This window comes from Puma concolor, chromosome B3 (assembly GCF_028749965.1).
Source record: "Puma concolor isolate L17-30 chromosome B3, mPumCon1.1.hap2, whole genome shotgun sequence".
Classification (NCBI taxonomy): domain Eukaryota; kingdom Metazoa; phylum Chordata; class Mammalia; order Carnivora; family Felidae; genus Puma; species Puma concolor.
Window position 1 is genome coordinate 6,408,651 of NC_141672.1, and position 12,786 is coordinate 6,421,436.

General features: G+C 57.1%; 1 protein-coding gene across 2 annotated transcripts in view; it reads right to left on the reverse strand.

Annotated features, from left to right (window-relative positions):
* HHIPL1 (HHIP like 1) overlaps window positions 1-12,786 on the reverse strand; it is a 30,565-nt gene that overhangs the window by 13,581 nt on the left and 4,198 nt on the right. Inside the window, exons 2-6 of one of the 2 annotated variants that reach the window (XM_086708836.1) lie at window positions 10,766-10,972; window positions 8,404-9,050; window positions 5,688-5,831; window positions 3,540-3,868; window positions 2,913-3,039 (exon numbers count right to left, since the gene is read on the reverse strand). In XM_086708836.1, coding sequence (XP_086564962.1) covers window positions 2,913-3,039; window positions 3,540-3,868; window positions 5,688-5,831; window positions 8,404-8,954 — 1,151 coding nt within the window. In that variant the 5' untranslated portion in view covers window positions 8,955-9,050; window positions 10,766-10,972. The remainder of the gene's footprint in view (window positions 1-2,912; window positions 3,040-3,539; window positions 3,869-5,687; window positions 5,832-8,403; window positions 9,051-10,765; window positions 10,973-12,786) is intronic. The other variant, XM_086708835.1, reaches the window with a different exon arrangement.

A 12,786-nucleotide genomic window follows, 5' to 3' on the forward strand; every position in this document is an offset into this window, starting at 1 on the left:
TCATAAAGCGGGCCCCGCCGCATTCTTCACTGGGCACGTACTATGCACCGGGAAAGGGCGGGGGGAGGAGACAAACCTGTCCCCTGCCCGCCTCAGCTTAGCCCCACCCACTGACCTGTGGTCAAGAGCCTCGGAATCCTCCATGCCTGGTGGCCGGAAGTTTGTACACACTCTGGAGCCGCCTCCACTTTGGAGATGCTTGGGCATCTTCAGAATATGCTGATCTTGCCCCTTACTCCCTTCTCCCCCCGTCCATCACCAGGCCCTGCTTGGACATGCCCTCCTCCGGGAAGCCCTCCTGACTGCCCCTGCGCCGGGCTCCCCCAGCACTGCACACAGGCTGTCTGAGGCTGCACTCGAGTGGACCCGGCGTGGGCCTGTCTCCCTGACTGGGGTGCAAGGGAATTTCAGCTCTGTCGCCCTCCCCCTGATTCAGCAGAAGGGCTTGGGAAAGGCTGGCGAAATTAGTGGAATGTGTGTGGTCACACACACATTCGAAGAGACTTGGACACTCTTGGGGGACAGCAGACGGGAGAAAGGAGACTCAGACAGAGAAACAGAGGCTTCATGGGAAACCTGAGTGGCAGAAGCGGATCCTAAGGAAGGGGCGGAGCTTGGAGAGGATCCAGCATCCAAAGGCCCAGGTCAGGGTCGGTGCGGGGGCTGACACAAACCAACCTCGGGTCAGCAGCCTGCAAGAGGTGACAATTGTCTGGCCAGCCTCAGGCTTCCTTATTTCTTTATTTCTACTCCTGGGGAACCCTGTTTAGCTGCCCTCAGGTGGAGAGGCCAGGGTGCGAAGAAGTAAGAGCCACCAAATACTGAGCGGATACTAGATTCTAAGTGCTGCGTGCGTATTAACTGATTCGGTCCCCAAACCCTAGGAAGCAACTACTATTCTCATCTCCATTTTACAGATGAGGAAACTGAAGCACAGAGAGGTGAAGTCACTGGCTTAAGGTCACACAGCTAATAGGCAGGCGGGCCAGGATCAGACCCAAGCCACCTCAGCTACACTTTTTTTTTTTTTTTAAGATTTTATTCTTGGGGTGCCTGGGTGGCTCAGTCAATACAGTGTCCAACTCTTGATTTTGGCTCAGGTCAGTCACGATCCCAGGGTTGTGGGATCGAGCCCTGTGTCAGGCTCGGCACTGAGTGTGGAGCCTGCCCAGGATTCTCCCTCTCCCTCTGTCTCTCCGTCTGCCCCACCCCAACTCGTGCATGCACGCACTCTCTCTCTCTCTCTCTCTCTGTCTGAAAAATAAATAAAGGGCTCCTGGGTGGCTCAGTCAGTTAAGTGTCCGACTTCGGCTCAGGTCATGATCTGGCCATTGGTGAGTTCAAGGCCACGTCGGGCTCTGTGCTGACAGCTTGGAGCCTAGAGCCTGCTTTGGATTCTGTGTGTGTGTGTCTCTCTCTCTCTCTCTCTCTACCACTCCCCTGCTCACGCTCTGTCTCTCTCTCTCTCTCAAATAAATATTTAAAAAAAATTAAAATAAATAAATTTTCATTGAAAAAAAGATGTTATTTTTAAGTAATCTCTACTTAAAAAAAAAGCTTTGCTTGGGGTGGCGCCCGGCTGGCTCAGTCTGTAGAGTATGCCACTCTTGATCTTGGGGTCGTGAGTTTGAGCCCCACGTTGGGGGTAGAGATTACTTAAAAATAAGATAAAATTAAAGGAACAAATTATTTAAAAAAATCTTTTTACTTATTTAGTTAAATGTTTAAGGTTATTTATTTTGAGAGAGGGAGAGTGCATGCATGAGTTGGGGAGGGGCAGAGAGAGAGAGAGAGAGAGAGGGAGAATCCCAAGCAGGCTCTGCGCTGTCAGCGTGGAGCCCGACTTGGGGCTCAAACTCACGACCTGAGTCGAAACCAAGAGCTGAACACTTAACCGACTGAGCCACCCAGGCGCCCCCGTTTATTTTTGAAAACAACCTCTACACCCGATGTGGGGCTCAAACTCACGCCCCCAAGATCAAGAGCTTCCTGTCCCTCCAACTGAGCCAGGCATCCCCCTCCCCAGCAGCACTTTTAAGCTTTGTGCCAGGTGTATGTCTTGCTTGAGGCCCTGTGGTCCTCAGTTTCCTCCTCTGGACAATGGGAGGATGAGGCGGTCACGGGCTCTCCTTGGGAAAGAGTCTGACCCACAGCAGGCTTAGGAGGTATGCTCACTTTTCTCGCTCCAAAATCTGATATATCCCAACCCTCACCCCATGCTCGCGCGCACACACACACACACACACGCACGCACCCTTTAGGGTCTTAGCGAGTGAGATGCCACTGGCATAGAGCATGAGGACTGGGCAACAAGACTCCAGGGGCCCCGTGGTCAGACCCTGGCTGGAGCCCCGTCCTCCCCATTTCAGCAGAATGACCTCTCTGGCCTCTTCTGGGCCAACGCCCCCTGGAGCCCCGGTCAGTTAGTGCAGCAACGGGTCCTGGTTTCCTCAGAAGCCAGGTGGCCCAGAGTGTGTGCGGAAGTTGTTCATGCCCTCCCCCTTCCACCTCTGCCCCTCAGGACTGCTGTCAGGCCTGGAGCCCGGGAATCTCAGGTGGGAGGGGAAGACCGATGGGTCTGCACTAAACAGGCATCCCGTCTTTAGTGGCGAGCTGTGCCCTCACGGTGGTGCCTGAGGCAGCCAGCAAAGCGCAGGAAGAAACCAGGAGAAAAGGGGGCGGGTTAGGGTGTCTCCTGAGCTGTAACTCCAGACTTCCTCCCAGAGGAAGAGACCTGCTTGCCTGGCCCTTGAAGGTCCCCGTCAGACAGCAGCTGTAGGGAGCACGCACCTGCACGTACTCACATGCCCTGGCCACCGTACCCTCGGCTTTTTACACAAACGCGGGGGCAGCGGCCGGAGACACTCACGGCAGTGGGGCTGCTCGGGCACAGGAGCCCATGGGCCACTTACCCACTCATAAAATCGCCGAAAATGTAGAGGCCGTTCAGGTTGGGGTACTCACAGCCCCGGTACACGTAGCCTCCGGTGACCGATTTGCCCAGTTTGTGCGGGTAGGCGAATATCGGCAGGACATCATCTGCAGGGGGGCGGAAGCTGGGGGTGAGCATGTGGGTTCACTGGAGGCCAGCCCCCCCCACCCCAATGAAGTTTGGTAGGTGGGCTGAGTCTGGAGGGGCAAGGGGATGGGAGGTCACCAGGAGGGCCAGAGTTGGGGCCCCTTACAGATCCGGGAAAGCAGGGAGTCGAGCATGGGTGTGCGGGAAGGGGACAGGGCGGGAGAGCTAGAAACAGCCCAGGAGCGCTGGCAAGGGAGAAGAAGGGGAGATCCAGGATGGGGCGGGGGAGGGGGCGGCCGGGCAGGGAGAGGGCACTAGCGCACACCCCCTGGGGTGGGGGACGGATCCAGGACCAGTGTCCCCCAGGGCGCGGGGGGCGGTGTCCACGCGACACGGGGTGGGGGCGGGAGGGGCACAAGGGAGGCGGCGGGCACGACCATGGCGGGGGCTGGGGGTGCAGATCCGGGGAGATGGGCCCCGGGGGAGGGGGGGCGCGGAGAGGGTCCGGGACGGCGGTCACCGAGGGAGGCGTTGGCGCACAGCTTGCGGTCGTAGCACTCGTAACCTTCGCGGGCGCGCCAGCCGTAGTTGCGGCCGCGCTCCACCAGGTCCACCTCCTCGAACTTGTTCTGGCCCACGTCTCCGCAGAAGAGGCGCCCGCGGCCCGCGCCGGTGGCCGGGTCGCCGCGGTCGAACGAGCAGCGCCACATGTTGCGCACGCCCAGCGCGTAGACCTCGGGCCGCGCGGCGGGGTCGTCCACGAACGGGTTGTCGCGCGGGATGCGGTAGAGCGGGCCGCGCTCGTTGCGGTCCACGTCGATGCGCAGCACCTTGCCCAGCAGCGCCGACCTGCGGGCCGGGCGGGAAGAGGAGCGGCTCGGGGTCGCCCGGCGCCGGGGCTCTCGGGCGCCCCTGGCGGCGGGTGCTGGGGCCACGTCAAGGCCAGCCCTGAACGTGGCCGGGGGGAAGGCCCAGGGCCCTGGTTCAAGCCCTCCTTAGCTGCTTACCAGCTGGGTAACCTCGCTCACTCCTCCAGCATTTATTTATCTGGCACCTTCTTACGGGCCAGGCTGCGTGGGAAGCGTCGCATATACATACATACCCTCTAACGCCTCAGCTCAAGGAGAACAGTTCCGCGATGCCCTTTTACAGACGCGGCAGCTGAGCTCAGAAAGGCCACAGAACGTGCCCACTTGCCACACCGCTAGTAAAAGGAGAGCTGGGATCCAGCCCAGGCAGCGCGGGAGCACAGAAGCCCAAGCTCTTTGCCACCACGCGCTTTCCAACTTTCCCACGCCCGTGTCCTCACTGTAAGGTTAGCGCGCTCCCTCTTTCCTGCCTCCCTACATGGCTGTGGGGGGGGGGGGGGGCGTGAAAATACTCCTAAAAAGGACTCGTATTTACAGTTTTCTTTCAACACCCAGCAATCAAAGTCAGGAGCATCACACAAGAGAACAGGTCAGGGCTCAGGGAAGGGGAGAGAAACCTCAGCAGATCTCAGCAGGAAATAGGAGGCTGGTGCTCGCTCTTTCTCTGTCCCACACCCTGGGCCATCACGGGCAGCACCACCGCACGTCAGAGAGCCAGGCGGGCCTGAGGGCCCGTTCAGTTCACCCCCCCCCCCACTCCACACCCACCACCCCTACCTCAAAGATGAGGTCTTCTTCAACCCCACCCAAAGATGCCCCACCCTTAACCCCCGATTGTGGTCTTTTAGGTTTTGCCCCAAGGAGTCCCCCCTCCACACACTCCAGCCTGCTCAGCACCAAGCCACAGATCACACTCCTGAGCCCACACACTGTGCAGCCGGCTTCACTACAGAAGGGGGCCAAACTCATCGCTGCAAAATAATGTTTTAAGTTCTGTCCAATTATCCACCAATCCTTAATTTCTATTTTCCCAACTACATCTCTAAACACATCCCAAACATGAGAAAGCTTCAGTGATTCCTACACTGTCACGTATGAGAGCGCAAGTGACAAATCATGAACGTTTAATTACTGTAATCAACATCACCCTCGCTATTTTTACTTTCTGGGCTAAAGAAGATTTTGTCAGTTTAGCTAAGAGAATGGAGGAGGCTGCCCTAGATATCCTCGTCTACACTGTGTGTGTGTGTGTGTGTGTGTGTGTGCGCGCGCGTGCGTGTGTGTAAGTGGAATAATGGCAGGCCATCCGCTCAACCCAAGAAGTAGATACCTGACAGCAAGACTATGCCTCGGTTTCCAGGCCACATGTGGGTGACCCGTGGGGCAGGGGCCCTCCTGCCCAGACAGTCCTGCTCCAGCCAGTTCACACTCCCCATTTGGTCCTGGAAGGACCTCTTTCCTTCCTCTAGTTCAAGCAGGGCTGGGCTGCCTTCCAATGAAAGCCCATCTTCCCAGAGGCTCTCTGATGTCACTTATCAGGCACCTGTGACAAGTGGGTTCTGTGCCTGGTCCTCAAGACACAGGATTGCCTTTATTCCTCATGCCAAGCCTCCCCTGGAGATTATTGTTATCCCCTCTAACTGGGGAGTGGAAGCGACTTGACAGGAGTCCCCAGCTGCAGACTGAACTGGGGCCCAAAGCCCTTTCTACTGCCCTGCACTGTGTGGCTGAGGAAGTAACCCCCCTCCTCCAGGAGAGTATGTAAACCAACCCACCAGCCAGCCCAAAGCAGAACGTACTTGTTTTGGGCATTTCCAAATTTGCCAAAGGGGTCTCCGGCCATCCCGCCGTCACCAGTAAAGATGTACAGGTACCCGTCGTCCCCAAATAGCAGCTGGCCCCCGTTGTGGTTGGAGGCTGGTTCTTCGATCTCCAGGATTATCCTAAAAGGAGATAAGCCACCCCCGCCAAACACACATAAAAACAACCTCAGCAAAAACACAAAAGAAGATCACAGCAATAAAATCTCTTCTCTCGTCGATGCCGTTTCCCAGCTGAAAAGACTTTTCATACATTTTACAGCAGGTGACTTTTAGAAGGATCTATCTAGGAGTCTGGGCGAGGATGATTCACTCCATTGTGCTAGTGGGGACCTGGAGGCGCAGAGGGGTTAAGCAAGTGGCCCAAGGTCACACAGCCCATAGGGAGCCGAGCTGGGACTAGGACTCAGGCCTCCTCACCGCTCCCCACCGCTAGCCCCCCAGTTAACGATTATGCAACCCTGGAGACCCAGTCACTGGCACAACTGGTTTCTTCTACACACCCCCTTCATTTGCTATGTACCATAACTTCCAAGAGGTGGGTTGCTGATGTGAGCTGTGCTCAACTACAAACTCACCCCTCGGCAACTTCCTTTACTGCCATGGCAGAAAACCCTCCACTACGTGGCCAGCCAGCTGGCTTCTGGTTGGGGTTTGCCAATGGAGAGTGGAAACCAAGAGGCAGGGGGAAGCCACGCTTCCCTGGCTGCTGGTGCTGCCTCCAGAAGTGGTAGGTGCAGGGATAGGAACAGTGGCTCGTGAGTGCGGACTCTTGGGTGTCCACCCAGACATCTTGGTACCAGGCAGCAAACTTAGCAAAGCCAAGAACTTTTCCCTTCTGTTCCTCTGGTGTCTTGTAGCTACTAATCCTCACCCTTTTCCTCCTCCGGATCCTCCCTTGTAGCCAAGGCCCTGTTTGCTTAGGTTTTCCGGGACAGGTCACTGACTTCGTGACCCTTTATTAATACAGGTAAGAAAAACCAAGGCACAAGAAGGTCAGGTAACTTGAATCCAGGGCTTCAGGCCTCCAGAACCAAGACCTTCCACTGAAACCAACACACGTGAGGCCCACACATGTGACCTGGTGAGCAAAACAGAGCCCCAACCTCCAAGTCCTTCCCGGAAAGGACAGCTCAGACCATCAGGCCTCCACCTCCCGCTGGGATCCCAGCCCTGGGAATGGAGACTGACAGCTGACTCAGGCAAGGATGACCACTGAGTCCTGGTCCCTCCCTGAGTCACGTTCTAGGCTGGTACTTGATAGGTCCCCAGAGGACCCTCACTGAACACTCACTCCGAAGTATGTTTATTTGTGTTTTTTGTGTCCCACCTTCCATTTTTATCAAGAGTCACTTTCTAAAAGTCACCAGTGAAGCACATCCATTCAGTCCCTCTGTCTCTCTGCTCCGAGAGCCGTGTGATCAACGTGGTATCTCTTGGAGAACTGGTTGCACAGCCTCGTGTAAGATAATGAGAATTACGTTTTCTCCTTTTGCTCCGGCTGCCAGGAGGCTCATAGTCAAAATGAACGCAGCCTGACAAGACCTACATTAGCCCTCACATGAGCCAGCATATTTGATTCATTCTCCTTTTTATACTTTCAATGTCAAGATTTTCCAGTTTTATTAAGTACATGATGTGCCATTATTTGCCTCAGATCAGTCCAGGTTCTGCCCCTACCTGTTCTCTGCTTCAGAGACTCCGACCCTGCAAACTACATTTCCCATGCTCCTTTGCTGGCTGGCCTCCAGCTAGGGTCAGCCAATGGAAGGCACTGGCAGGAGATTGGAGGGCGGGAGGGAGAAGCCAGGGTATTTCTCCCCACCTCTCTCTCTCTCTCTCTCTCTCTCTCTCTTCTCAGGCAATGTCTTGGCAGTAGCTGTACCTCCTCCCTGGCCGCAACTCCCCCTGCCCGGGCCCACTGTGGTTCCAGCTTCCACTGAGTGGCCCAACTCTCTCAGTTTGTCCTTGAAAGAGGTAGAGGCAGCCTCCTCCAGCTGGTAAACTCAGAGTTGCCTTGCTTCTCCCCTGGGCTGCTGTTTCATTTTTATCGCCTCAGTAGCTAACTCCCAGCATCAAATCTTGCCTGCTGAATTAGCTGGTACCAGGTTTATTTTCCTGTTGGACCCAGACCGATGCATATGTCCTTCATGCCATGCCGGGTCAAAGCGGTTTTGAACACGGGGTGGGGGGGTGGAGCACAGATAATACACAGAAAGGAGGCTCATGTTGAAAGGTGCAGAGAAACCTGCTGGGGGAGGCGGAGGGAGGAGAGGGTCCAGGGGAGGAGAAGTGGAAGGTGGGGCTCGGGAGACAGACACACGGGGATTCTAGGCCAGCTGTGTGGCCTAGCAGGTCATTTTACCTGTCCAAGCCTCCCCTTCCTCACCTGCAGGATGGGGAGACTACTGGGACTCTCCCTGGGCTTTAGGAGAATCAGATGGAATGAACCACCCGCAGTGGCTGATCCAGGAGTCTGGACGTGATCCTGTGATGCTGTTCTGCGACTGTCCTTTCCCTGAGCCCAGGACATGGGGCTCGGCCCCCTCCCTGGCTGTGACAGAGGTTTTAACAGCTAGGGCAGGTGCACACCGTGGATGGGTCCGGTGGCACCGTCGCCGACCTGCGGGGCCTGGCGGCCGGATTTCAGCCCCGCCTCCACCCCACCCCACCCCCGGGCCCCCAGGGCAACCACCTCTCAGAGTTGTGGTCCACGGTGTTCATGTCGTCCGCGGAGACCCTGAACTCGCTGATGCGGATCCACTCGTCGAAGCCGACGCCCACTGAGTAGTAGACGTAGAGCTTGCCGTTGTGCCGGAAGCCGGGGTGCAAGGCGATGCCCAGAAAGCCCCGCTCGTCGCCTTCCCAGGGCGAGGTGAGCACCGCCCGGCTGACGTTCAGGAAGGGCTTCTCCAGCCGCGAGCGGTCGGGCAGGTAGGCCCACACCAGCCCCACCTGCTCGGCCACGAAGAAGCGGTGGCTGCCGTCCCGCGCGTGCACCATGGCCACGGGGTTGCGCAGCCCGTTAGCCACCTCCTCCAGGCACAGCTGCAGGCAGCCCTTGGCGTCGGCCACCACGCGGCCCAGGTTCGAGTTGAGGTTCTCGTTGACCAGCAGGCGCGGGAAACAGTAGTCCGTGTCGTCCAGCGACAGGTAGCGGCAGAACTTGGCGCGGTTGCCCTCCAGGGCCCAGAGCTCCCGGTCGGGCGACAGGTGGCGGAAGAGGCCCCGGCACGTCTGCCACATGTCCAGACAGTAGTCCTCGCAGAGCCCCGGCACCGTGCGCAGCGGCGTGGACGGGTCCTCGGCGTCGTACAGGTGGGCGGCATAGGGTGAGCATTCCTGCGGGGACAGGGGCGGCGAGGATGCGTGTGACCTCTCCCGCCTCCTAGGGCCTCAGGCCGCTGATCTGTAAAATGGGGCCCCCATCGGTCTAGCAACACGCGATCTCAACTAGGTAGCAGCAACCCTTGGCCTCCTAGCTCCTCACCCTCTCTTTCCCTTGCCTTAATGCTTCTGTTAGACCAAATGACCACAATATTACTACCACTAACAGCAGCCCTTGAGTACCTACTGTGTGCCGGAAAGGGTCTGGGGCACGCTTTTGTTAATGTATTAAAAAAACTTAAAAAAATTTTTTTTAATGTTTATTTATTTTGAGAGAGAGAGAGAGAGAGAGAGAGAGAGAGTGTGTGTGTGTATGTGTGTGTGTGTGTGTGTGCACAAGTGGGGGAGGGGCAGAGAGACAGGGAGACACAGAATGGGAAGCAGGCTCCAGGCTCTGAGCTGTCAGCACAGAGCCTGACATGGGCTCTAACCCACAAACTGGGAGATCATGATCTGAGCCAAAGTCAGATGCTTAACCGACTGAGTCACCCAGGCGCCCCTGAGGCACTTTTCTATACTTCCTCTTTTCATATGAAATCTCCGCCCTGTGTCTTCGGGACTTACTCCTTCCTTTATTTAGATCCCCACTCAAGGGACACATCCTCCGAGAGATCTGCCCTGACCACACCCATCCACCCCCCCCCCACACTCCTCCCCACCCCACCCCCATCCACCTCCTGGCCTCTGACTCTGCTTGAAACAAACACCAACCCCCCCAGGCACCCCTGGGTGGCTTAGTCGGTTAACCTTCAGACTTCAGCTCAGGTCATGATCTCGCAGTTCCTGAGTTCCAGCCCTGTGTGGGGCTCTGCATTGACAGTGTGGAGCCTGTTTGGGATTCTCTCTCACTCCGTCTCCCCCTTTTCCTCCACCACACATGCTTTCTCTCTCTCAAAATAAATAAACTTAAAAAAAAAAAAACAACTAAACTTAAAACACCCTAAATCACAAACCTTACCATCATCTGGTATCATGATAAAAATGAATGTGTTTGCATGCTTACTGTCTGTCTTCCTTGGAAGGTAAATTCTGCAAGGAAAGGAATCTTTCATGTGTATTTATTTTTGAGTGAGAGAAAGAGACAGAGTGTGAGCAGGGGAGGGGCAGAGAGAGAGGAAGACACAGAATCCGAAGCAGGCTCCAGGCTCCACGTTGTCAGCACACAGCCCAATACGGGGCTCGAACTCACGAACCGCGAGATCGTGACCTGAGCCGGTCACGATCCTGAGTCGTGACCTGAGTCCGGTCACCTGAGCCGGACACCCAGGCGTCCCTGCAAGGACAGGAATTTTGACCGTCTTGGTCACTGTGTGTCCCGGAACCTAAGACAGTGCCTAGCACATAGTAAGCCCCGAGTGAATGCGTAGGGAATGTGCTGGAAGCTAACTCACCTGACCAGTACTTAACCGTGAATGGGTGCTCCTACCTCCATTTCTGGCTTCATCTTCACAAGGGCCCAAGAAGGGGAGAGTGTTACAGAGGGGGAGACTGAGGCACAGCCTCGGTGTCTTTCACTATGGTTCGGGCACAGCATGGAGGGGTCTGGGTTTGGTCTCCGGCCGACCCCACTCTCCCCAGCACTGTGGAGGCTGGCACATGTACAAATTGGCAACACCCACGCCCACGCATCCCCCTGGCCCCGGACCCCTCTCCCTCCACTGCTCGGGCACCTTGGGCAGGGTCCTGGACGGTCCTCTGCCACCAGACTGCCAGTGTAGTGTTCCTCTGGGGACAGATGGATCGGCCGCCCTTGGCTTCCCTGGCCTCCTGCCGAGGGCTCCCCCGCTGATGAGACACCGGGGACCCCATTCAGGGCCCGCATGGGCACGATCTGGAATGCAGGGTAGTCAGGCCCTCCTGGGGCAGGACTGTGAGCCCTGGGGACGGGAAGCTGATGGGTGAAGTGTTCTGCCCTCCTCCTCGCCCGGCAGACAGTCCCAATTCGCAGTTTGGATGGCTTCTTGGAACCAGTTCAGGCATCGCGCAGCAACCCTCGGCTCAGCCCTCCCTCTGCCCCAGCACTCCTGCTTCCGGGTCCTCTCACCCCAAGAAGGAAATAACCCGCAAGCTTTGCCCCAGGCTCTGCCTTCCGGGAACCCAGGCAGAGGTGACAAACCCCAGCAGACCCCTCCCCAGCTTCAGGCCTCCAGCACCCACCCCCTGACAGCTGAGAGGATCCCTCCCTTCACACCCCGACCCCAGCCTGAGAGCCAACGCAGAGGTACCAGCACTCGGGATCCAGCTCTGCCCACAGCTCTGCCGTCAGCTCCCGCCTCCTGCCCCCGCTTCAGTTTCCTGACACTCTGCCAATTTTGCCTCTGAGCCTCAGCGCACACGGTTCCCTTTGCAGGCATGCCCTTCCCTCGAAAGCAGCAATCGATTCATCCTTAAATAACAGCCGCGGCCGTTGGAGAAATAGCGCGAACAACAACAACAGCTCTGGGCATTTGGGCAGATTGTGGGCCAGGGCCATCACTCAACGCAACTGACTGTGCCAGGAGTATGTTCTTAGTCCCATTGTACAGATGGGAAAGAAGAGGCTGAGAAGGAAGCCCCTAACCAAGGTCACAGGCCGGATTCGACCTAGAAGCCGGGGCATTTCCGGGCTCACTGGCGGGCGCCTAACTCCCAGCCCCCAAAGCCTAGTTAAGTGTACCCCGCCCCCACCCAGAGCAGAGGCCTCAGCTCCACAGGCTGTATGAAAAGCTCCCTTGAGGGACGCCTGGGGGGCTCAATTAAGCGACTCAGTTTTTTTTTTTTTTTTAATGTTTATTTATTTGGGGTGGGAGGGAGAGGAGGGACAGAGAGAGAGGGAGACAGAGGATCTGAAGCAGGCTCTGGGCTGACAGCAGAGACCCCGATGCGGGGCTTGAACTCGTGAACCGTGGGATCATGACCTGAGCTGAAGTTGGATGCTTAACCGACTGAGCCACCCAGGCGCCCATGCAACTCTTGATCTTGGCTCAGGTCGTAATCTCTCGGTTTGTGGGTTTGAGCCCCACATCGGGCTCTGTGCTGGCAGTGTGGAGTCTGCTTGGGATTCTCTCTCTCTCTCTCTCTCTCTCTCTCTCAAAATAAATAAATAAACTCAAAAGAAAAGAAAAAGAACCTCCTTCAGTCAGAGCCCCTGACCTGAGCAGAGGTAATTATTTATGTCTGTGCCTGGCACCCTCTGCCCCCGGTCCCACCATGGGCTCAGCGGGCCAAGGTCTGGACCGACTCGGCTCTGGGTCCCTAGAGGCCTTGGGGGGTGCTCCTCCCGCGGCCGGACGCTCCCCTCCTCACCGGCAGGGCCAGGCGGGGTTCCGACAGGTGGCAAGCCGCCCTCATGGATGTGTGTTCAGGCTCTGGGCCAGGGGCTCCTCCCTCCCTTGGAACCATCATGGTCACACCACGGCCTTGTCCTCCCGGCACCTCTACTGCTACTGTGAGGCTAAGGGCCACTTGGCCACGTATGCTTGGAAGTCTCTGGTCAGTCGCTGTCCCAGGCCTCACAGGGTTTCCCACGTCCCACTCAGCCGACGAGTGGGCGAGACAGCCAGGCCCAGGCCTCCGCGTGTGATCGTCTCTCACACGGTTGCCCTGGAGCCCCCTGTGACTCCAGCAGGCAGCTGTGGGTGGGCCAGGGAGGGTCTGTCCGCACACACGCCTCATTTAATTTTTGCAAGGTAGGGTCACTGTGACTTCTAGC